We start from the raw sequence: 25,727 nt of genomic DNA on the forward strand, positions 1-25,727 counted from the left end.
TTAATTACCTGTACAAAACGCTTGCTTTATAGAGAGCAATTGCATGTAACATAAGCTGCATATTAAGACCTGTGTAGTTTAGCTTTGGATTTTTTCCATGTAAGTACATTGTCAAATGGTCCCAGATCCAATTATGTAATTCTTTCTAATGTTAAATATCAAATGTCTCTTTAGACTTATCTGTCTTAAAGTATGTTAACCACAAGGCTATTATGGTAGGTAGTGGAATATATATATTTAATATCTATTAAAGCAAGTCCTTGAAAGTGCTCTGATCTGGTTTTCTGGCTGTATCTTCACAACTAGGAATTGCCAAGTATGAGAACTGCGTTTTACAGGCCACTGTATATGTTCTCTCCTGTGCGTCTGCAGTGGTTTATGTGAAATAAATGGAGCCAGGAAACTGACAGTGTGTCTGAGCGGCTTTTTCTTTATAGCCAAAACAAATCACAGATTCCCACCTGTCGCATTTGGCATTTCTCCTTGTTGAGCACATCACGTAACTACCTGTTGGATGGCGTGTTAGGACCGGGCACTGTGCCCAGCTGCTTCCTTCTGTCTGCTTCAGCTTACGTGCCAGGAGTTCTCCCTCTTCCTCCACTTGGAGGGACGTCTCATCTTAGGCCTGTGGAGCAAGTGCACACCACCAGGACATAGCTCAGAGGAGGTTTCTCCTGAAAGAAGTGTTTTTCTGATTCACTGGCATACATAGGCTAGTAAGCTAAAACCACTTGCCAGGAAGGAATTGGAGGTGTTTGGTGTAAATTTGGAAAAGCTAAAGTCCATGTGCCAAAAATGAGGACTTGCAATGAACATTCAGAAATAATCAAGTTTATTAAAGATAAGAAAATACTCTATTATATGGATTGTGCTTTGAATTCTGCACGTCAGTTCATTGTGTGATGTGATTGAGGAGGTGGTGAGAATGGGGAACTTCTTTCAGATTTACGCCCTTAATTGTCAGTTAATGGAGTGGTTAAGGGGAGGAGAGCAGGTATAGAGATTTATGGCCACGTCATGGAAGTTAATTGAGGGCATTTACTGAACTGCTGCATCAGATGAGGCTTCTTGGTAGAAGCGAGTCTAAGAGGTCTGAGTTATAGGTCCCTTAGTGGCTCACAGTGGTTGACTGCTGTGACCAGGCATCTGAGCATACAGGGTGAAAATGAGATCATTGTGGCTCATTTTTTCAAGAAGTTTCAGAGACTCAGTTCGTACTGGTCATGTGGATCGAGCAGATAGCAAATGAGGATCATACTCTTCTCCACTACTGAACTGCCCAGAGTTCAAAGCAGAATCCTGGGGGCCGGCCTGGTGGCGCAAGCGGTTAAGTGCGCAAGCGGTTAAGTGCGCGAGCTCTGCTTCGGCGGCCCGGGGTTCGCCGGTTCGGATCCTGGGCGCGCACCGTCGCACCGCTCATCAAGCCGTGCTGTAGCGGCATCCCATATAAAGTGGAGGAAGATGGGCATGGATGTTAGCCCAGGGCCAGTCTTCCTCAGCAAAAAGAGGAGGATTGGCAGATGTTAGCTCAGGGCCGATCTTCCTCACAAAAAACCAAAAAAACAAAGCAGAATCCTGTGTTTTAAAGAGTTGCAGTGCTCTTAAGTGGAAATCGAGTTGTAACTTCAGAAGAGATTTGGAAACTTTTTGAATATGAATCAAACAAGAAAGAGCAAACAGCATGTGCTGCTCAAGAAGGCCCAAGAACCAGGAGCTCCCGTGTCCGAGAGCAAGGAGGATGGGTGTCCCAGCTCAGGGGAGGGAGAGAGAATCGCCTCTTCTCTTTTTGTTCTGTTTGGGCCCTTCTCCCACGATTGGATGGTGCCTGTCCACAGTGGTGAGGGCCGATCTCCTTACTCAGTCTACTGAATCCTAGTCTCCTCCAGAAACACCCTCACAGACACACCCAGAAATAATGTTTTACCAGCCATCTGGGCATCTCTTAGCCCCATCAACTTGACACGTAAAATTAACCATGACATGTGCCATGTCCTGACTTACTGTCCTAGTTCCCTTGCTGGTACTTGAGCGTGACTTAGACCTGCTCTGCCCACTTCAGTGGCCACCAGCCGTGCAGAGCTTGCTCCCTTGGGTTTGCGAGGTTAGTTACTGCTGGCCTGTGTGCTTCCCAGCTTCCAGTATATTGTCGTCTCCTCTCTTAGTATCCCTTCCTTGAGGATTTATACTTTTTTTTGTGTGTGTGAGGAAGGTCAGCCCTGAGCTAACATCCGACGCCAATCCTCTTCTTTTTGCTGAGGAAGTTGGCCGTGGGCTAATATCCGTGCCCATCCTCCTCTGCTTTATATGGGACACCACCACAGTGTGGCTTGACAAGTGGTGCATCGGTGTGTGCCTGGGATCCAAACCCACAGACCCTGGGCCGCTGAAGCGGAGCGCGCGCACCTAACCACTTGCGCCACCGGGCCAGCCCCGAGGATTTATATTTTAAAAAAGTTTCTTTACTGCAGTTATAGAGGGGTATGTGGGTAGAGGAATATTAGATACATGTGTTCCGTTTGCTATCTTTTTCCAGAAATATGGATTGGTTTTTATGGTTCTGATTATTTTTGAATCAATACCAGATGATATTTTACCATTATTATGAGTAAAAATGTTTATGTAGCTTGCATTTGTGTGATGTTTTAATTATATGATTCAATATTGAAGAAAAACAAGATAAACTCAATACCTTCAATTTATTTATTTGAGCTGAACTAACTTCTGTTGCCAATCCTCCTCTTTTTGCTGAGGAAGACTGGCCCTGGGCTAACATCCATGCCCATCCTTGTCTACTGTGTATGGTAACTGCCACAGCATGACTTGAGAAGCGGTGCATAGGTCCGCGCCCGGGATTTGAACCTGCGAACCCCGGGCCTCTGAGGCGGAGTGCGTGAACTTAACCACTACGCTACTGGGCTGGCCCCATCAATACCTTCAATTTAGATTTTGTTATAAATAATGGTTTGGGAAGGTTTTATTTAATTTGGTTGTTGTCTTTTTTTTTTTCTTTACTGTGAAATTTTTGTTGTACATTATTGTTTGTCAGTTACGATATTCTTTTTTTTTTTTTTTTTGGTGAGGAGATCAGCCCTGAGCTAACATCCGCCAATCCTCCTCTTTTTTTTTTTTGCTGAGGAAGACGGCCCTGGGCTAACATCTGTGCCTATCTTCCTCCACTTTATATGGGACGCCGCCACAGCATGGCTTACCAAGCAGTGCGTCGGTGCGCGCCCGGGATCCGAACCAGCGAACCCCGGGCCGCCGCAGCGGAGCGCGCGCACTTAACCGCTTGCGCCACTGGGCCGGCCCCTCTTTTTTTTTTTTGAAAGCAAGAAAGTTTTGCAAGTCACTGTTTCTTTACTGACCAGATTACAAAAATAATCATGGTAGATACCTTAGTTCGTCCTTCTAATAAGCCTGTTGATCTAGTCTTCCCTGTTGCCAGCATCTCCACCTTCTACAAAATGGGTGGTCTTTTTCTTCATTCCACCTTGTGGAGAAGATAATTTGAAGGGCCACAGGAAGTTGTTTGCTTCTTTGAAATGTTTTCCAACAGTATAGATCTCATCAATCAGATCCTCCATGCAAATGGTACCATCTTTACCGAGAGATTGAGCAGTCAATGTGTTATCTGTCAGGGGAATGAGCTTGTTAATCTTGCCATACCCACACTTGTAGATCAGTGTATTTACTGACTTCAGGTCCAGGTACCCCCGTGCAGTATATGGTTCTGTAGTCCTCAGCATGCTAACTGAAGCTTCTTGAGCTCCACAAGGTGCCCTTGAAGATCTGGTGAGGGCGAAGAAGCTGCAGCACCTTCCAGACCTCTGGGCTCACACCGCTGATGCCTCTGATCCTGAGGACAAGTGCCGATGGGTTCCACAGGTGCATAGAGGTTGCCAGCTTTTCTTGCCGTCCTAGCCATTCGAATCTCTGTTCTGTACATCTGCCTATATTCCTTGTGGTAGTGCTTAGCTTTTTCATAGATAAGCTTCCTCCTTGCCTTTCGAAGCCTCTTTTGGGCAAACTTCTTTCTCAGGCGCTTGATCTTCAGCTCTGTGAAATTCCTTCGCTTTTTCTTTAAGAGTTTCTGGCACAGCAGAAACCTTCTTTCTCTTCTCTTCTGCACCCTCCATGGTTCCAGCTGGAAAAGAGGAAGTTGGTGCATATGCACCGTCCACTTAAAGACGGCGAGCCTCTAAATTGGTCTTCTAAAGGAACAATTACTGGTAGTAAACATAGAAGAAATGGAGGATTGAGGAAGAAATGGATTTATGATTATGGTTCTCAGAACCTCTGAGAATATGGCCTTACTAATGCTAAGTTTGATTCAAGAGCCAGGAGAACTTAATTATATTGTAAATCTTCCATTAAATGGAAGTATACAGATTTTAATGTAAATTCTTAACAGATGGTGAATTGTTTGGCAGCCAGTAATAGAAGTATAAAAAACACTAGTTTAAGCAAGTTAGAGGTTTTATTTTTCTTAAATAAATATGTAGTAGGGAGGCCAGTGCTGCTATGGCAGCTCTCTGGTGTCATTTGGGATCTCTGTGCTCTAATATCTTTAGCATATGGCTTCCATTCTAAGGGTGCCTCATGATTACAAATTGACTGTTGCAGCTCCAGTCATAACCTCTGTGTTCTAAGAAAGAAGAAGGGCAGGAGGGAGTCTATTACTTGAGTCTACCCTCAACCTTGTAAGGAGCTTTCCTAGAAGCCATATCCATCAGCTTAGCTTCTTTCTTTCTTCAGAACTTATTTAGCCATCCCAGTCTACAAGGAGGTCTGAGAAGTGCTTTTCCTCAGGGCCTGTTGCTCCTCCTGTGATTGGTCTCTGCTCTGGGAGGAAAGCAGAGGGAGGATGGATACTGGCCAGGTGACCTGTGTGCTTGCCATCATGATGTGACCACACGTCTGAAGACAGTGGCAAAATGAGAATTCACCTGTTTTCACACCTCTGGCTGGATCCTGCCTGTGTGGAGTGTCATGCGTGTGAGGGAGCAGCGGGCCGGGGAAGGGCTGTGTCGGGAGGCCTGCCGTGTGTCCTGCTCTGTGTTGCTGTCGGGTTTCTCTGTCTGTGGGTGAACACATAGGAAGCTGTGTGAGGGGTCTCGCTGGTCTTCTCCCACAAGTGTAACCCGGGGCTTCCCACCTCATGTAAACAGTTCTTTCTCATTCTAGTCTAAAGGTGTGATAGAGAAAATTTGGAAGATATTCATGGGACTTTTCACAATCCTATCAGATTAACCTGATTATTGCTAACATTTAGTGTATTTTCATTTAACTTTTAACCCATGTTTCTATATGATTTCACACTCAATATTGTATCCTCCATCGCTCCCTGCCGTTTTCTCACCGTCTTCATAACCCTCATTTTAATGGCCGTATAGTCATCTGTCCTGTGGATATTTCTGGTCTGTTTACCACTTCCACTGTTTTTAGACATTTACTTTTGTTTCCAATTTCTTGGTTTTATAGTAAATAATATAAAGTAATCTTTGCATGTACCGTTTTTCTGTATTTAGAGCATTTTTTATTTAAAAAGAGCTACAGTGTTTAATTTGGGGTCCGGAAGTATTAATAATTTTGTGAGTCTTTAGCAAACCATTGCACACCACCGTCCTCAGTGCACAGGAGGGTCACTGTATTTGTATTCTTGTCAGCATTGATTAATATCATTTTTGATTATTTGATGGATTAAAAATTCACCTTGTTAATTTGCATTTTTGATAACTTTGACCTTAAAGATTTTTCACGTTTATTAGTTGTATTTCCTCTTGTGCATTGGCTGTTCATGTCCTATGTGTACATATAAATGTTTTATTGCTTTTCTTATTGCTATAATTTCTATAAACTTTTTTCGTAAAATTTTTTTTGTGATAAAATGTACATACCATAAAACTTACCATTTTAGCCATTTTTGAATATGCAATTTGGTGGCATTGAGTACATTCACATTGTTGTGCAGCCATCACCACCATCCATCTCCAGAACTTTTTCATCTTCCCAAACTGAAACGCTGTCCCTATTAAACACTAACTCCCCCTTTCCCCTCCAGGCCGCTGGCTCCCACCGTCCTGCTCTCTGTCTCTATCAATTTGACTCCTCTAGGTCCTCACATAAGTGGAGTCCTGAGTATTTGTCCTTTTGTGACTGGCTTATTTCACTGAACATAACATCTTCAAGGTTCATCAGTGTAGCGTGTGTCAGAATTTCCTTTCTTTTTAGGGCTGAATAATATTCTGTCGTAAGTAGGTACCACATTTTGTTTATTCTGTGAACTCTTTCGTATGATAGATAGGAAGCTTTTGTCAGCAGCAAATTTTTTTTCTCAGTTCATTTTTTTTGCCTTTGTAGGTTATATTTTGCACATCTATAACTTTAAATTTTTGTGTAATAAACCTCTTTTCCTTTGATGTTTATACTTAATCTTCATCCATCTGGGATTTGTCTGGAACATCATTTGATGCTGGACTTAAACCCGGGGAGACTCGGGAGCCCGGTCAGTCTAATTCCCGTTGGGAACGTCCTCCTGTGGGCTCATTTTTTGCTTGAGACCAAACAGGCCGCTCCTAGCTGCGGGCAGGAGACATTCCTGACTGTGCCCTTGCTTTGCGTACCTTTCCACCTGGCTCTCTTGATCCTTTTCCCCTCCACTCAGTTTAAATGCTTTGTTTATGAAGTTAACTTAATATTAAGGTGCTTGGATTCCTATTCAGGGTGAGAAAAAATGTCACAGATCCCTTTAGTTCATATACGAGAGACATTGTTGATAATTACAGTGGACTTGACTGAGCACTCGCTGTGCACGCAGCCCGTAACCCTGCCCAAGTATTTACATGCATTCACTCCTTTATCTAGTTCCACCCACACCCCTGCGATAGGTAGTTATTAGGCCCACTTTTCAGATTGGTAGGAGGTACCTTAAGAGAGAGATTGTAGCCAATGCTGTTGGAACCTGCAGCTGTTCCTCATGTGCTTTAAATGAAAGAAATGTAAAATAGTAATTGCTAACACTTATAGTGCTAACTGTGCAAGTTTAATCTCAACCCCTTGAGGTAGGCACATTAAAATAAGTGATATGTTGTTGAGTGACTTTCAGTTCTCTTTTGAGCATGACTTCATTATTTCTCTCCCATCTTTTAAGACTGCTTTCTCTCTCTCATCCAGGGAATACATTCATTCTAATGAAAATGATGAAACCTTACTCGGGGTGCTATGTTTGAGCTTTGCATCACTAGCTACATAAGAGTCCAGACTAAAGCAGGCCGCTAGTTGATAGCCAGATTTGTTTGTTTGACGAAATAATACGCAGCACAGAATTCAGAAGGTGCAGAAGGATGTCCAGGGCAAGTACGCCTCGTCCTGCCTCTGTTCTGCCTCCCGGATCCCCTTCCCAGAGGAAACCACCTTTACCAGTTCTTAACCAGTTAATGGTTCATCTTGCCAGACATAACTGTGTGCAGACGTGTGGAGTCTACATAAACTTTGGTTGTATATAAATGGTAACAAAATATGCATACTGTTATACGCCTTGTTTTTTTATTAAAAAAATTGTGGGCCAGCCCCGGTGGCCTGGTGGTTAAGTTCAGCGTGCTCTGCTTTGGCGGTCTGGATTCAGTTCCTGGGTGCGAACCTATACCACTCGTCTGTCAGTGGCCATGCTGTGGTGGCGGCTCACATACAAAAAGAGGAAGATTGGTGACAGATGTTAGCTCAGGGTGAATCTTCCTCAGCAAAAAAAAAAAAAAAGAAAAAAAAATTGTGGTAAAAACCTAATAGCAAGTTTACCCTCCTGACCATTTTTAAGTGTGTAGTTCAGTAATGTTAACTGTATTCACATTGCTGTGTAAGAGATCTCTAGGAATTTTCTATCTTGCAGAACCGAAGCAATAGAGATTGTCATAGAGACTGTTTCATATCAGCACATATAGAGCTCATCCTTTTTAATTGCTGCGAAGTATAGTTTATGGATGTGGCATAATTGATTTAATCAGCTCCTTAATGATGGGTGTTCAGGTTGTTTCTGATCTTCTACTACTTACAGACAGTGCTGACTTCTGACTTTTTGAGGCACCTGGTTTTAGATGGGTCTCTTGCAGTAGAATGTGATTTGATTTTGTTTTATGGTCTTAGCTGAGAGACATTTTAGTCGGTGAGTTTCTCACTTGTACTTGCTAATGATTTTAGTAATAATAACTCACCTTCATCGAGCACATTCCATGTGCCAGGTGCTGCTATAAGCGCTGACTCCCTTCACATTTCTAGCCCTGTGGGGTGGGGGTGCTGATTACGCGCAGAGAGAGAAAGTCACTTTCCAAACTTAGTAAAATCGCAGGCTGGGATTTGACCCCGCTGATTGGACTCCAGAGCTCTCATTTTAACCGTGCTGCTGTGGCGTGCTGGGGGGGCGTGCTGGGGGTGGCGTGCTGAGGGGGCATGTTGGGGTGGCGTGCTTGTGTGGCGTGCTGAGGGGGCGTGCTTGTATGGCGTGCTGGGGGGGCGTGCTGGGGGGCATGCTGGGGGGGCATGCTGGGGGTGCGTGCTGGGGTGGTGTGCTGGGGTGGCGTGCTTGTGTGGTGTGCTGGGGGGGCGTGCTTGTGTGGTGTGCTGGGGGAGCATGCTTGTGTGGCATGCTGTGGGGGCATGCTGGGGTGGTGTGCTGCGGTGACAGGCATGCTTGGTCTTAGTCCAGCAATTTTACTTTATGTTATGCTTTTGTTTTTAATATATTTTATTTATGTATTAATATTTTTAAACTCAGGCTTGGTTTTCTCTTTGTATTGGGTGTGTGTTCTTTCTAATAATTTGGTATTTTTTTTTTACATATTTTAATTTAACTATACTTTTATATAATACATTTACCCAGTATTTGTTTAGGGGTGATTAACTACTTTCTGCTGTGATTAGTGACCAAGTGGGTACATTTCCACATTTTCTTTGCTCCTCTTCCTTTCCTCTGCCACCTGCTTTTGATTGATTATGCTACTAAACTGATTCTCATTTTAACATTTATAAATTTATGTATAGTAGTGCCTCTAATACTTTATCAGTTTAAAACAATACCTTTTGATTCCATGATAAGAGGGTATCAGTATCTTTATAGTCGCTCCTTCTTTCCGTCTGCACCTCTCAACTTGATATTATTTCTGTTTTAATTTATAACATTTACATTCTGTTCTATAACTGTAATTCCCAGAAAAGAAAACTCTTTAGTCTTACATGTTAAACGGATTAATTACTCACTGTACGACTTTGCTGTACTTCGTGCTTTCTTCTTGTTTGGCTAAAGTTTATCTTCTAATAGTTAATTCATGAAGGGCTCATGGAAACCAAATTCTCCAAGTTCTTATATATTTAAAGGTGTTGTACTTTTGCAACATACGTGATTGACAGTGCGTCGAGATGTAGAATTCTCCGGTTAGACCTTTCTGCCCTGAAGACTCTGTAAGTATGGTCCCCGGTACAGTGTTAGAGTGTCTGTGCTGACGGCCGAGGCTGGCTGTACTCTTTCCAATTTAAGGGTGTCTGCGCTTGAACTGCCGTAACAAAATACCACAGGCTGGGTGGCTTAGACAACAGACATTTGTTTTCTCACAATTCTGGAGGCTTTAGATGGAAGGTCCAGGTGCCGGCAGAGTTGGTTTCTGGTGAGGCCTCTCCTCCTGGCTTGCAGATAGCCGCCTTCTCGCTGTGTCCTCACACAGCCTTTCCTCTGTTTGCGTGTGTTCCTCTGGTGTCTTTTCCTTTTCTTATAAAGACGTTAGTCCTGTCGAATTAGGGCCCCACCCTTATGACTTCATTTAGCTTTAATTACCTCCCTAGAGGCCCCGTCTCCAAATACAGTCACACTGGGGGTTGGGGCTTCAACATAGGAATTTTAGGGGGGCACAGTTCAGTCCTTAACAAAGGGTAAAGTGGACTTTTTTGTCAGGAGGCCCAGAGAATTTTTATTCATTCTTTTTTTTTTTGCAGCTTTAAATACGTGATGTGTATCCATATTTATTGACATGGAAAAATGTCCACAACATATTGCTGAATGACAAAAAGCAGGTTTATTTATTCTTTTAATCTTTCTGTAATCCTGTCATTTCCTCCTGTTTGATAATGGTTATTATTTTAAAATAGATATTTGAATTTTTTGAAATGTCTTTGGTCATGATTTCCATCTGCTTTGTTTTTATATTTTTCTGGGTGTATGTTTTTTGTCTGCCATTTGTTTTTCTCTTACTTTTCTCTCTCCCCTCTGTTTCTTTTAGTATTTTCATGTGGCCTTTCGCTGGTTTCTTTGTGCTCTTTCCTCATCTTTGAATGAGGAGAATTCTTCCTGGCGTAGCCGTGTGCAAGAGTTTAGGCCTGGGGGCAGGGCAGTGTCTGGGTGAAGCTGCTTCTGCCCTGGATTTTTCTGCCTTGCAGCTGATGGCAGGGGTGTTTCGTCTAACCTTGCCTCCTGTGCTCAGATGGCAGGTGGGGACTGGGGAGGCTTCTGCAGCCGCTCTGCTCACACTGATCTTCTTGTTCCAAGCGTGGCCTACTGCTTTTGCTCTTCTTTGGAGAACTGTGATTCGCCTGAGATCTGAAGTCCCTGGTATTCTCTTTTGGTGTCCTCACTCGTCTTGGTTGAGTTTTTACTGCCCTTGGCAAATTGCTGCAGGTCTGTTCAGTTTCAGGGTGTTAGTGTTATGTTATCGAGGATGGTTTCCTTTTCTGTAACTTGTTCTTGTTTTGGGGTGGTTAATTAGAGCAGAAGTGTTTTGAGAGGTCTTAACTCTAAAGCTTTTAAGACCTACAGCCAGATTTCTTTAATTAATCACTCTGAGTGTACTCTATCTGTAAAATCAGGGAGTGGTACAGCATTCTGATTAACATGCTTTTAGGTTAACTTTTTTTAATTCTAATGTAATTACGTGAAATTTGGGTGAACACTAAATATAGTGAATGTTTGTTTTCTTACAGACAGAACCTCCACTGAATACACCGGAAAATAGAGAATATCTTGCAGAAATTATGTTTGAGTCATTTAATGTACCAGGACTCTACATTGCAGTTCAGGTAAAAACAAAGTGATTTTTATGATTCCCGAAAGACCTTAGCCATCTAATAGTGGAAGAAATGGTGATTCCAGAGGCTGTTTGTTGTGAGATTGTGCTGTGTGGTCTTCCTTTTCCCACTCCCTCAACACACACACACACATGCGCGCATACACACGCGCGCACACACATAACACGTGCACACATACACACACATACACACGCGTGCACACATACACACGCGCGCGCACACACACACATGCGCGCACATACACACACGTGCACACATACACACGCGCGCACACACACACGTATACACACCCACCCTGTTCAGGTTCAGACTCAAACACTGTAGAGAATGTGTTCAATGGTTTATGTTTTTATATTTATCCTGCTGGTATAAAATTTGTCTGGCTTTGTCTTTTTATATGCATTAAAATCTAAAGTAGTTTTCTCTGGGTAATGAGATCAAGATGTAAAGTGAAAGGCTTCTTTCACTTCTGATCATAAAAATGAAAAGATACTGTAGAATCTGTTAAAAAACAAAATAAATACCTTTAGAGGGTTCCCCCTTATGGCTTTTGGGCTCCTGTGGTTCCACGAGCTTACAGAACTTCCTCTGAAGCTACTTCTTCTTAGTGTGGGGGTTTTTGTTGGTTTTGGTGGTGGTTGTAGCTCTGCCACCCCATGTAAGGGAACTGCCTGAAATTTTGGGGAATGAATGAGATAGGTGTTTCCCAAAATGTTTTCTGTATAATACTAGTTCCTTACTCTTGAGAAAAAGGAGGAGTTGCAAAGAAAAATAAATTGGGAGATGCCCCATGCTGTAGCCTCCGTTGATGATTCACTGTGTGTAGCAGCATAGTAAAGGCTCTGAGAATGCCTGCATTGAAGAAATCTGTTTATTCCCAAACTTCCAAATTTTATTAACCAGAAATAATCCCCCTCCCCTAGGTTATTTATATTCCATGGAATAGAGAGACACTTTAGAAAACACTGGACCAGTGGTCCTCGAAGTGGTCTATGCATCAAGGTCACCTGGAGAGTGTTTTCTGAAAGTACAGATTCTCAGGCTTCATCTGAGACCAAGGTTTTCCAACCTCAGAACTGTGGGTTGGGTAGTTCTTTATGATGGGGGCCTTCCTGTGCGGTGTGGGATGTTTAGCAGCGTCTCTGGCCTCTACCCACTAGAAGAAGCACCACTCCCAGCCTCCCCTCCCCCAAGTGTGACAATCAGAAATGGCACCAGACATTGCCAGATGTCCCCTGGCGGGCAGAAAGGTTGAGGACCACTAACCTTGTCCTTACCAGATTAGAATTTCTGGGTGTGAGGCCTAGTAATCTGTCCTTTTAGAGACTCCACAAGTGATCTTACTGCAGCCCGTCTGTGGACCCAGAGTGGGAACCAGTGGGTTAGAAATTAAAATCTTCTGATTCCATAATAAAATTCCTTTCTCGTTGGCTTTTCTTTGTAAAAATTTAATTTATTTTATTGAAAACTTGACTCCTGCAGTTTAAGTATACTAAATTTGTGTGTTAGTTGTTCATTTTGGAATTTGAATTTTAGGGGGAAGATGCAGGCTAGGGAAGGGAAAGAGTTACTCAGACTTATTAAGAAAGAAAGAGCTGATTGAACCTGAGAACAAATAGGCAGAATACTCAAGAAAAATTTCCCTGTGTGATGACAGTTTCTTTGTCTTTCGTCCAGGCAGTGCTGGCCTTAGCGGCGTCTTGGACGTCTCGACAAGTTGGCGAACGTACGCTAACGGGGATCGTCATTGACAGCGGGGATGGGGTCACCCACGCTATCCCAGTGGTAAGCGGAATATTCAGTGCTTCACTCTCTGTAGGCCTCACCTGACTTGAGGTAAGGGAAGAAATTAGGAAAAAACCCTTCTATAACTAAAATCACTTGAAATGATTTTGAGATACGACTACTTTAACGTCATATCTCTACTTAGAAAAGGTAACAAGAGGGCCGGCTCTGTGGCTTGGCGGTTAAGTGCGCGCGCTCTGATGCTGGCGACCCGGGTTCGGATCCCGGGAGCGCCCCGAGGCACCACTTCTCCGTCCAACGCGAGGCCGAGTCCCACGTACAGCAACTAGAAGGATGTGAACCTATGACATACAACTATCTACTGGGGCTTTGGGGGGAAAAAACTGAATAAATAAAATCTTTAAAAAAAAAAAAAAAAGGTAACAAGAGTTTTGTTTTCTTTTTTTTTTTTTTGAGGAAGATCAGCCCTGAGCTAACATCCGTGCTAATCCTCCTCTTTTTGCTGAGGAAGACCGGCTCTGAGCTAACATCTATTGCCAGTCTTCCTCCTTTTTTTCCCCAAAGCCCCAGTAGATAGTTGTAGGTCATAGCTGCACATCCTTCTAGTTGCTGTATGTGGGACGCGGCCTCAGCATGGCCAGAGAAGTGGTGTGTCGGTGCGCGCCTGGGATCTGAACCTGGGCTGCCAGTAGCGGAGCACGTGGACTTAACCGCTAAGCCATGGGGCCAGCCCGGTAATAAGAGTTTTTAAACCCAGATAGATGAGAAGGAAAAATATGCCCAATATCCGTGGCATTGGTGATTTTAAATTCACACTGGCACATTTCAGTAGTTGGGACATCAGCAGTTGTTTGGGGTCTCCGGGGGCTCTGCCTGATCCCCTGGTGTCCCACCACCAGGAGGGTGTCCCTGGCTTACATTCTGAGCTGTCGGGATAGGCATCATCTTGGATATCAGATTTGTAGGTGTGGTGCACTACCACTTGAAGGATTATCTCTGTGTTCTGTGACAAGATGTGGATAGCTTTAACCAGCTCATGCTTTAGAGAAATGCTTCTTCTTTTTTAAAACTTATTTAAGATCCAAGAAGGAGAGATTGTACGTTTTGACTTGCAGAATTCTCTGCAGTGTCACTTTTTGGTTTTAATTTTCAAAATATTAGAGACATGATTCTGAATTCCGGCTTCAAGAGACATCTGTATTTTTATTTTGGTCCAATGGAACTGTGTATTTAAATGTTATTTAAAGTTTGTTTTTTTGAAAATTAATTGAAACTGTCCAAAGAGGATTATACAGTGGAAGGTCAGACTTGCTCTCGTTCCTGAGCTTCCCCCTGCAGATCCCCTTCTCAGAGGCAACCCTGTTACTAGTTATTTATGTATATTACAAGTGCATTTTCTGCGTATATGATATGTGTGTGTGTGTGTGTAGCTCCTTTTTAAAATGCAAACTAAAGTTTTTTTTAAACAATTCATTTTCTTTAATTGAAAAAATCGTCACCATTTCATTTCTGGAAGTTGGAGGAATGATGACTAATATGCCAATGATTTAATTCCTTCGAGGTTAGAAATCACTGAAGGGGAAGGATTAACAGTTGATGTGCTGACAGACAGGAAGGGAAAAACCAGATTCCACCAGGCCCCATCCTTGTGGCCCTGACAGTGTGCCCTTTGCACGGGGATGGAGATAAGGAGAGACGGGCAGGTGTGAGTGACGCCCTGCAGAGTGTTCTCCGTTCTCAGAGCACCTTCAAGCCAGTCTCAAAACACTGCCTCCTTTTGTTGGTCCCTGAGAAGTTAGTGCCACGTGACATGTGACACTGATGGGGAGAGTCAGGCGTCTAGCTTCCTCTCTGAGGTCGTACCCGAGAAGACCACTGCAGACAAGATCCAGGGAGGGGGCTGGTGGGCCCTGCTCCCTTGCCTGTGCCGTGTGTCTGATGGAGGAGAGGAAAGAAAACAAATTTCACAGTGTGTACAGGCCCACAGAGAAGGTTGTTTTTAAAATTTTTATCTGTATCTTAGTTCAGTTATTTTCTTGATTATAAAAATTACATTTGTTGTACAAAATTTGGATAAAATAGGAAAATGTGAATAAGAAAATAAAATGATCCGTAAACCTGCCCAGAGAACTGTGTTGTTATCCTTTTGGTTGTATAGCCTTCTAAGCTCTTTTTCTTAGACACACACGTGTACATGTTTTAAGCAAAATTGGAATATTCTATGTCTGGTTTTGTATTCTAATTGTATAATATAATCCTAAATTTATATTTTGAGTATTGATTTATCTCTATTTTTTCTTATGGTTAAATATTCTGTGAAAAAAAATTTAATAAGTATATAATAGCCCATCATGTGGATATAGCATAATTCACTGATTTACTTTCCGTTGGACATGTGGGTGGTTTTAATGTTTTTCATGCTGTGATGAAGCTGATACTTATTTAACACTGGTTGAATTAATTGTAGAATATGTTATATGTAATGCATAGAATATAATAATTGTGCATAGTTTGTGTTAGAGAGCTAATAGTCTAATGAATTTGTTGATCTTTACTATTTTAATAATTTGTGCATATCTTTTATCTCCATCTTAAAATATTTTACAAATAACTTGGACTCTGTGGAAAGGCCAAATCTTCTCTTACTTCTAGAAGTTAGGTACATCAGAAAACACATACGAGGAATTCAGTAATTTGTCCTTGCAGCTTAGCTGGTGCCTCTGTCCAGTGCTTGTAATCCTTCGGTGGAGTGCAGTCAGCACTTCCCTTCGTTCCCGCTCTCACTGGACATGTGGCACGGAGGCCAGTGCTGTAACATGAAAGACCGAGTCTCTTCTCTATCTGATGAAACGTGGTAGGAGTTACCCGCTCTGACTGGCAGCCCCCGTAGAGCACACTGGATTGTGCCCAGGCCTGTGGCTTCCGTGGTGAGTTGTGCCCACAGGAAGGTGGTGAGGGGGCCTCAGGCCGAGCTGCGTGCTGCAGGCGTGTGAACTCTTGGTCCTGGCCCGCTGGTGGTCGGCTGCAGCTCCTTTCCTGGCACTGGCCGACAGGCTTCACTGGCTCGGGAAGGCAGCCGAGTGGAAGGATCCCGACTCCTGGCCAGCGCTGGTCTCAGATAGCATACTGTTCAGGTTAACTTTTCAGAATTATTCCTGACAAGTACGGCTCTTAATACCATAAATGGAACCATTTATTGAGTAGTTTGTACATGCCAAAACCAGTGCTCTGTGCCTGACCTGCTGCGTTTCAGTAATTCTGTATTGTAAACCCCTGGGGTATTACTGCCCCATATTATGGATGAAGCTGCTGAGGCCAAAACACGGTAACAGACTTGTTCACAGTCCCTCAGCTGACGGAGGTGGAACCGGGGTTTGAATCCAGCGTGTTAGAGTCTAAGTCCTGCGTACCTAACCAAATTGTTGACTTTTAACTATAAGTAGATTTATAGTTGGTTTAACAACTTATGGATAAAACTTTTCCTTTTTGTTAGAGGAACAAACAATGCGATTGGATTCGGTGTTCTGACAGACAGCATTGCTTTCTGGAAATGAACTGTCCTGAGTGGTTTTTCTCTTCCCGTTGCTCGTGAAAGCGTCATTTTGGTTGCTTATGGGGGTCTACGGTTATAGTAATGGCATTGCGCGTGCAGTCATTTTAAAAGGCCTCCAGTTCTGAGCTTTGCAGAGTGGGGCTCAGGAAATGCTTGTGAATGCTGTGAGGGGCAGGCATCTCACTGAGAGTCCGGGGAGCTCTTCCCCGCCGGAGTTACTCACACGGGTCCTTCTGTTCCTCTTCTCCCCAGGCAGAAGGTTATGTAATTGGAAGCTGCATCAAACACATCCCGATTGCAGGTAGAGATATTACGTATTTCATTCAACAGCTGCTAAGGGAGAGGGAGGTGGGAATCCCTCCTGAGCAGTCACTGGAGACGGCAAAAGCCATTAAGGTAAAAACAGACGGGAAATGGGTCGGTTTGGGGATGAGAGCGAAATGGTGTTGGGACACTTCCCCTTCTGCCCTCACCCTGCTCCCACCTTCCTTCCTCTCCCCTCCCCGAGAATGTGGGTCTTGATCTGTTCACCACTTGAGGTAAGGGGCTGAAGGACTAAAGTTTAGCCTCTTCCTCGGAACGTAAATGCCTGTGGAGGTTCCAGCTGTAAATGAGAACAGCCTGATGGCCGGTGTTGAGCGCCAGCGTGCGTGTACAGCATACTTTAATTGAGGCCTAATTAGAGAGGACCTTCAGTTAACTGAACGTGTCTTCCACGTCTCCCTCCGTGCTTCATTTCTAGAACAGGGAGCAAACTGCAGCAGCAACAGTGATGGCTAGGAATCCTGTAAAGTCACCAGTATTCTAAGTAATTTCCAGTACCAGTTGTGTGTGGTTCTGTCCCCTGCGAATTACATTTGAGAATAATGCTGTTCTAAGATCCAGAATCACTAAACAAAATCCACCTGTAGTTTCTAGACTCTAGTTACCATGCTAGAAAAGTTATAGGAAGTTTTAAAATTAAATCAATAAGATTAGGAGAAAAATGGCTGTTGGTCCTGATTTAAAATGTTCACTTGACTGGCCATCAGTTTAGTCTCTGTATTACTCTATACGTAGCATTTGACCTTTTTTAAAGGAACTTTTCTTTTCAGGTGGCAAAATCAGGACAAATGATTATTTTTTGTCAGATTGCAAGAGATTCTTAGTAATGCAGGGATAATTATTGTATAGATGAAGAGGGAAGGATTTTGTTTGTTTTTGGAGAATTTAAGTGTGGGATGTGACATGTGACCTCGAGCATATCCTTTCTTGTAGAACGCAGTTTTTAAGCTGCAGAGGAGTTTAAGGGGAGGCGAACCTAACACCCTCTCAGCCCCCCTCCCCGCTTTTCTCCCGTCTAGGCACCTAGTAGCCGAGCCTGGTTGAAGCAAAGGAAGCATCAGAGATGACTCCCCCGTTTTGCATGACACTCTTGGTAAAAACAGGTGTTTTTAGGACAGGGTGCACTGGTGTAGGTCAGGGCTCCTGCGAGTGGCGTGCAGCTGCTCTGGTGTTCCTGGGACTGGAGTTTCCAGGGAGAGGGCAGTCCAGGGCACACTGGAAGAGTTGGTCCTTTTCCTCTGGGGAAACTTTATAGAAGTATCATAAGACTTTGTTTTTAGACTGAAATATTTGCCAAGATTTTCCCTCTTCTTTCCTTGCCTTTCTTCAATGAAAGAAATTTGGATATTTGATCCAAGCTCCCTCGCCACCCCAGATCTGTTACAAATGTGAATCAGAATTGAACCTCTTGTTCCCAATGCTCAGGGGTCGATCTGGTGAGCAAGTGTTCCCTTTTCAGTAAAGATTCCTGAGTGTGATGACTTGTGAGTTGCTCTCCTGGTCCTGTTGGTGGCATTTACTTGACTCACTGGCTCTCTGGGGTCCAATTCTGACCCTGAAATCGGAGCTGGCCCGTTCAGCTGTGAAGAGACTCCTTTTATACTCGCCAGATCGGCTTCACTGACCCTGCTGTGGGGGTTAGCCCCGCTGTTAGTGCTCGTCTCACTTCTTTCTGTAGAGAGATCCTGGAAAGAGTGGTTTCGAGTTACCTCTGCATCTTGTTACCACCGTGGCCGTCTCCTGTGGTCTTGAGCAGGCCTGAGGCTGTGTAGATCATGGTTCACACCAGCCTTGCTGCATGAGCCCAGAACTTAAGACTAATACTGCTGCACTCCACCTGACTTTATTGAGGCATTTCCTGCCATCAGTTAAGCCAGTGGAGGTGCCGTAAGAAATTGACCGGGCCTCTAAGGACAGCTTAATGTTTTTGTCTCCAGCCTGGTAGATTTATAAAGTTGTATGGACTGACTCTCTATTATCAGGGAACACAGAGTTGTGTAACAAATCTTGCCCAGTAGTCTTATAATTCTGCTGGAGTTTATCAAGGATGGTATTAGAATGTTTCAGGGATTCTAGGTAACTTTTAATATCACGAAAACACCTTCAGAGTTCCTTTCAAAATGTGTTATGAGTGCCACCTGTGTGCCTGACACAGTGCCAGGTGTTGAGCAGAGCCCGCCTGGCTCTTGCCTGCAGGAAGCTTACTTTCAGAAGCTGGCGTCCAAGTGCCACCTGCTGCTTTGCTGAGGTTAGGTCTAAGGACAGATGATCGACCCACAGATCCCCAATTAAGCATCACCTGATGCTGCAGAAGCGCTTCGCACGTCTCAGGCTGGTTGCTGGTGCCAAGGTGAAAACCATCAGCAAGTTCTCTTGCAGGAGCAACTCCAGTCGGCAACTCCAGTCCTCCTACCTAAGTCTGCCTTTGCTTTTTCCCATGGTCCCTACCACCTTAGAACGTGCCATGTCATTTACATATTTATTATGGTTGTTGCTTACTGTCTGACTCTCAGGCAAAGCATATGCTGCAGTGGGCAGGGATCTGTGTGTGTTTTGTTCACTTGTGCATCCCACGTGCCTAGGCACTTAATAAATCCTTGTCGTGGAGCCCATGACTCTGCTGTGTCCAACTGCACAGCAGGTTAATGAACAGCTGATAGAGTGTGGTGGGCATCAGGATGTAGTCTACCACATTCAGTGGATTGGGCCATGTGCAGGTCTGCTGGTCCACAGTGGATGGCAGTGAGTGCCTGGGCAGGTGTCATGTGGGGGCTAAGAGGAATAAGGAAAGAGGAGATGGAGACATGATACTTAGTAGACATCTTTAGACAATATTTCAGATAATACGTCAAAAAATTTGATAGAGTAAGGCTGAGATTAATAGCCAGGTTGCAAAGAAAGCAGATTTAATGTCCAAAATCAGCGCGTAGTCATGTCTACTACGAAAGATGAGAAAATATGAGGCTTGATATGGTGTGTGGGCAGGACTCATTTCAGGGGTGTGTTTAATGCTTGGGGTTACTAAGTATTTGCCAGAGGGAAGAGACTCTGGGTAGTTGTTAATGCCTGGTGACGTCTTTGTGTGCAGGAGAAATACTGTTACATTTGCCCTGATATAGTCAAGGAATTTGCCAAGTATGACGTGGATCCCCGGAAGTGGGTCAAACAGTACACGGGTATTAATGCGATCAACCAGAAGAAGTTCATCATAGATGTTGGCTACGAAAGGTTCCTGGGACCTGAAATTTTCTTTCATCCAGAGGTAAGATGTTTGCTTTTTGAGTGTGCTGAGGTATGGCATATACGGAGCGATACTGCCACCTGGTGTGCATAAGGATCAGTTGGTCACTGAGCAAGATGATCGCCTTTCAGTGAGGATGGCTGGTGTGCATCGCTCTGCAGACTGGTACAGCCCCTGTGCGTTGTCTGCTTGATTGACCGTTTCCGTTTGCCTCTCCAGAGACTTGATTATCTGTTAAAATAGTTAACGACTGATGATATCACGAGTGGTTAGGAAGAAGTTTTAAGAGCACTAGAAGATAATGGAATTGAAATTAATCTCATACTAACATGAACACTAGTTAACCTCAGGGGCCAAATGAAAGTTGCCTCTGTATAAAAGGGGATAACATATAACCTTTCCATCTTTTGTGATCGTCCTTCCTAATCCCACTTGTTAGCCGAGCACAGTTGGTCCTGCTGTGTTCCCTGCTGCAAGTTAGTTAAAGCTTCTGTCTGAGGACCAGCCTTTCCATTAGTCAGTCTTTAGGAATTACAGATATTGTCATTTTAACCAGTAATCAGAAAGAATTAGTACTACTTTTGCAGAAGCAGTAATTAAGAGGCAACATTTTAAGGTTTAAATAAAATGCATTTTATTTGTATTTTCCTGGTTAATTCAGTTTATATTCAATAGGTAGGTTACAAACTGCTGCCTATTTTTAGATGCGTATGTGACTATTTTGTACACAGGAGGCACAGAATGTATGCCTTACTGTAATCTAATATCATACTTATTCACTCGTGCCTTTGATATTACTGATTTAAAATAGACGTAAAACCGACAATGTCTGGCTGGTGAGCAACTGGGTGTTACCTTCTTCTTCCCTCCAGACTACTGTACCTTAAAGCTTTCCTTGATTTTTAAAACATATTTCAAATGTAATGTAATTGAATTATTTATACTTTAGCTTATTTAACTTATAGAATTGAATCTAAGGCTGTTTGCTCAGTAACATGATAGTTATCATGTTGATTGTTTCGTTTTAAAGCCACCAGCGTCACATCCCCCTCCCCCCAGTCTTCTAGCCCAGGTTACAGTGGTTTTTCATTGATTTTTTTTTTCTTATATCCTGGCTAATTTTTTCATAATACTAATATTCATAAGTGATATACTCAGCGTTTCTCATTACATATCATATACATCGTGTACATGCTTTTTACAGTCTCTTATTGGCATGATTCACTGCGTGTTCATAACGCAGTGGCCTTTGTTACTGTTTATTTTTCCTTCTCAAAACCCACACATTTCATCTCTTGAGGGGACATATGTTATCATCACTCCATGCACACATAGTCGCATGGGATTCATTTGACGTGTCTTTCATTCCAGTGTGGAGCTTTTAAAGGTATAGTAAATTCTGTATTTGTTAAAGTTACTTTTTCAAGAGTTTTGTTTTGTCCTATTGAGAGAAATGTGTCATGTTTCTTTTATATTTGTGTAAAATTTAGTTTGCCAACCCAGATTTTATGGAATCCATCTCGGACGTTGTTGATGAAGTGATACAGAACTGTCCCATCGACGTGCGTCGCCCGCTGTATAAGGTATGAGCTGCCTGGGTGAGGTGCTTTGATTTCCTTCCGGAACCGAAGGCTCGGCCTTCTTAGAACAGGTTATTAACATCAACACGCAGACTGTCCTACTTCTCCTCCTGTTTCGTAGGGTTTGTTAAGGGCTGGTGTAAGGGTAAAATATATTTCTTTTCTTGGGGTGCAGATGACTTAAATGTTTGGAAAGTAGAAATATTTAATTTAAATATTCTAGTATCTTTTATTCTTATCTGGCAAGCTGTATTTTAAATTGAACAATTTTAACCATGTGTATTGACTGAAATATCAAAGTGATACTTCCCCTCATGCTGTCCATGAATTCCACTGGTCTTGTTGCATGCGTGTTTAGGTTCAGGGCCAAATGTGTTGTTGCCAGAAAGGAATTAGAGCCTGAAATGAAACAATCAAATAGAAAATGCTCATGTGATTTTTTTTCCAGAATTCTTTGATTGCAGGGAATTTTGAAACTTGAAATGAGAAAAAGCTAGTCCATGTAATTATAGGATAAAAGGAAGTATTGCTGGCAGCCAAATATTGAGTGTAGAAGGTGATGGTCAGTTAGCCTTCCTTCATCTTTTATTAAGCTCTGCTTGCATGAATCATGCTATCCGCTCTCAGCCTCGTGACTTCTTCTTACCTTACTCAAACTTAGGTAGCGAATTTTAGAGAGAGAGAATCAGGCTCAGTAAAGAGAGCTTAATAAATTTTGTTTCATGTATGCAATGGCATACTGTGGCAGCCTTTAAAAAGAATAAGGTAAGTCAATGTAAATTCAAATGAAAAGCTGTCTATAGTATATATTGTTAAGTGAAAAAGCAAGTTGTAAAATTTACACAGTATTATTTCGTTTTATGTAAAAATATAGTTTGTGTATATAGATAAGAAAAGATTTTGAATGATGTGTGCTAAAGTCTTAAATAAAATATGTTTGGGAGTGGGAGATGGGTAACTTTTACTTTCTACTTTTTGTGTTTTAAAATTGCTTGAGATTTTATAGTTAAATGTTATTTTTATTATTGGAAAAAATTTTCATATATAGACAACTTTTTATGGATGAAAACAAATTATAATTATATTTTTATTTGTTGCATATCCTTAATTAAACACCTCTGTCCTCCAATAAAATGTGCAAGAAGGGGAAACTAAAGGCAGGCTGGAGTATTAAAGTTTAGCAAAATAGCATGTCTTGGGGCCGGTCTGGTGGCACAGCGGTTAAGTGCGCGAGCTCTGCTTTGGCAGCCCAGGGTTCGCAGGTTTGGATCCCGGGGTGCACCGATGCACCACTTGTCAGGCCATGATGTGGTGGCGTCCCATATAAAGTGGAGGAAGATGTGCGCAGATGTTAGCCCAGGGCCAGTCTTCCTCAGCAAAAAGAGGAGGATTGGCATGGATGTTAGCTTAGGGCCGAGCTTCCCCCCCACCCCACGTCTTGTTCTCCACGTTTCTCACTTAACATTAGCTATGTCTTCTTGTCCGTGAAAGCAGGGGGCAAGTGTACACTGTTTAGTTTTCATTCCATCATAATGGACACAGAACTTGTGCAAGCGGTTACAGATCGCTTGTGATGGGGTGATGGGACAGTTTAGTTCACTTTCAGTAGATTCATAGGATTCTTGAAGTAGGAATGGCCTTGGAGATCGTGTAGCTGATGACACTGAGCCCCAGAGATGGGAAAAGGAGGCAAAACTAGAGGTACCTGGGTGAGGTGGAGCAGATTGGTCTTGGACTTTTCTTTCTGGTCCTGCACTCTCTCTCGTCACAGGACAAATTCCCTAACCCCATCGCTTTGGACTGGTAAGATTGGACAAGCCAGCACAATCTCTGCTGCTTAGGAAGGTGAGACTGCCTTTCCTTTTACTGTTGCTTGTGCAGGGTCCCCTGAAAGATGCGGCCTCTCGTCTCTTCCACTCCTTCCTGTCTGACTGGAAATTCCACTGCGATGCCATTTTCAGTCTTGGAATTATTAAATTATTAATAACACTATGCTAAGTACAAAACAAAACAATATATACTAACCCTGAACTCAAGGAAGCTTTATAAACTAGTGAGACGAGGCAAGCAAATGAGAGAAATGTGTGACACTGTGTGGAAACTGCACTCACATGGGATTCACTGTGTCTAATGTAGGAGTGGTAGTGAGTCAGATGAGGCCGGGGTTGTATATCGGGTTTGATACCTAAACCTGGGAAAGAGTCGTCAGAGACAAGAGGGATTAAAAGTGGGGCGAGAATATGACTTATAAAGTAGAGGAGAGAAAAATGAGTTTTTGGGGCCTGGGAATGAGCAAGTCTTATGCAGAGGCTGCTGTGGTGCCGTTGCTTTACCTGAGTGGATCTCCCTCATCACCACTCTTGGCAGATCTAGCCTCAAATTCCCATCTACTTTCTAGACACTTCCAGGTGACTGCCTTAGCCACCACAAAAGCTATACAGGCATACCTTGTTTTATCGCACTTTGCAGGTACTGTGTTTTTTTTACAAATTGCAGGTTTGTGGCAACCCTGCATCGAGCAAGTCTATCGGCACCATTTTTCCAACAGCATTTGCTCACTTCCTGTTCTGTGTCGCATTTTGGTAATTCTCATGGTATTTCAAACTTTTCCATTATTATTATGTTTGTTATGGTGATCTGTGGTCAGTGATCTTTGATGTTATTGTTGTCATCGTTTTGGGGTGCCACAAACTGCACCCATATAAGACTGTGAACTTAATAAATGTTGTGTGTGTTCTGACTGCTGCACTGTTCCCCCATCTCTCTCCCTCTCCTGGGCCTCCCTATTCCCTGAGACACAACAACATTGAAATTAGGCCAATTAATAACCCTACAGTGGCCTCTAAGTGTTCGAGTGAAAGGAAGAGTTGCACATCTCTCATTTTAAATTAAAAGCTAGAAACAATTAAGCTTAGTGAGGAAGGCATGTTGAAAGCCGAGATAGGACAAAAGCTAGGCCTCTTGTACCAAACAGTTAGCCAAGCTGTGAATACAAAGGAAGAGTTCTTGAAGGAAATTAAAAGAGCTACTCCAGTGAACACATGAATGATAAGAAAGCGAAACAGCCTTATTGCTGGTAGGGAGCAAGTTTTAGTGGTCTGGACAGAAGATCTAACCAGCCACAACATTGCCGTAAGCCAAAGCCTAATCCAGATCCAGGCCCTATCTCTTCAATTCTATGAAGCTGAGAGAGGTGAGGAAGCTGCAGAAGAAAAGTCTGAAGCCAGCAGAGGTTGCTTCATGAGGTTTAAGGAAAGAAGCCGTCTCCATAACATAAAAGTGCAAGGTGAAGCAGCAAGTGCTGATGTGGAAGCTACAGCAAGTTATCCAGAAGATCTAGCTAAGATCATTAGTGAAGGTGGCTACACTAAACAGCAGAGTTTCAATGTAGATGAAACAGCCTTATATTGGAAGAAGATGCCATCTAGGACTTTCATAGCTGGAGAGAAGTCAATGCATGGCTTCAAAGCTTCAAAGGACAGGCTGACTCTCTTGTTAGGGGCTAATGCAGCTGGTGACTCTTTAAGATGAAACCAGTGCTCTTTTACCATTCTGAAAATCCTAGGGCCCTTAAGAATTATGCTAAATCTACTCTGCCTGTGCTTTATGAATGGAACAGCAAAGCTTGGATGAGAGCACATCTGTTTCACAACATGGTTTACTGAATATTTTAAGCCCACTGTTGAGAATTACTGCTCAGAAAAGAAGATTCCTTTCAAAATATTATTGCTCATTGACAATGCACCTGGTCAACCAAGAGCTCTGATGGAGGTTTACAATGAGATGAGTGTTGTTTCCATGCCCGCTAACACAACATCCATTCTGCAGCCCATGGATCAAGAAGTAATTTCAACTTTGAAGTCTTATTATTTAAGAAATGCATTTTGTAAGGCTGTAGCTGCCATAGATAGTGATTCCTCTGATAGATTTGGGCAAAGTAAATTGAAAACCTGGAAAGGATTCGCCATTCTAGATGCCATTAAGAACATTTGTGATTCATGGGAAGAGGTCAAAATATCAACATTAACAGGAGTTTGGAAGAAGTTGATTCTAAACCTCACGGAGGCCTTTGAGGGGCTGCAGGCTTCAGAGGAGGAAGTAACTGCAGATGTGGTGGAAACAGCAAGAAAACTAGAATTACAAGTGGAGCCTGAAGATGTGACTGAAGTGCTGCAATCTCATGATAAAATTTTAACAAATGAGGAGTTGCTTCTTATGG

The 25,727-nt window shown here is 43.0% G+C and overlaps 1 protein-coding gene and 1 pseudogene across 6 annotated transcripts in view; one reads left to right on the forward strand and one right to left on the reverse strand.

Annotated features, from left to right (window-relative positions):
* Positions 1–25,727, forward strand: part of ACTR3B (actin related protein 3B) — a 146,201-nt gene that overhangs the window by 33,387 nt on the left and 87,087 nt on the right. For all 6 annotated transcript variants that reach the window (XM_087433501.1, XM_087433518.1, XM_087433490.1 and 3 more), the window contains 5 exons: positions 10,960–11,055; positions 12,742–12,849; positions 16,616–16,759; positions 19,776–19,949; positions 21,419–21,511. In XM_087433501.1, coding sequence (XP_087289627.1) covers positions 10,960–11,055; positions 12,742–12,849; positions 16,616–16,759; positions 19,776–19,949; positions 21,419–21,511 — 615 coding nt within the window. The remainder of the gene's footprint in view (positions 1–10,959; positions 11,056–12,741; positions 12,850–16,615; positions 16,760–19,775; positions 19,950–21,418; positions 21,512–25,727) is intronic.
* On the reverse strand, positions 3,396–4,136 carry LOC106801808 (large ribosomal subunit protein uL30 pseudogene; annotated as a pseudogene).

Source organism: Ceratotherium simum, chromosome 1 (assembly GCF_057802395.1).
Source record: "Ceratotherium simum simum isolate JZ-2026a chromosome 1, ASM5780239v1, whole genome shotgun sequence".
Taxonomy (NCBI): domain Eukaryota; kingdom Metazoa; phylum Chordata; class Mammalia; order Perissodactyla; family Rhinocerotidae; genus Ceratotherium; species Ceratotherium simum.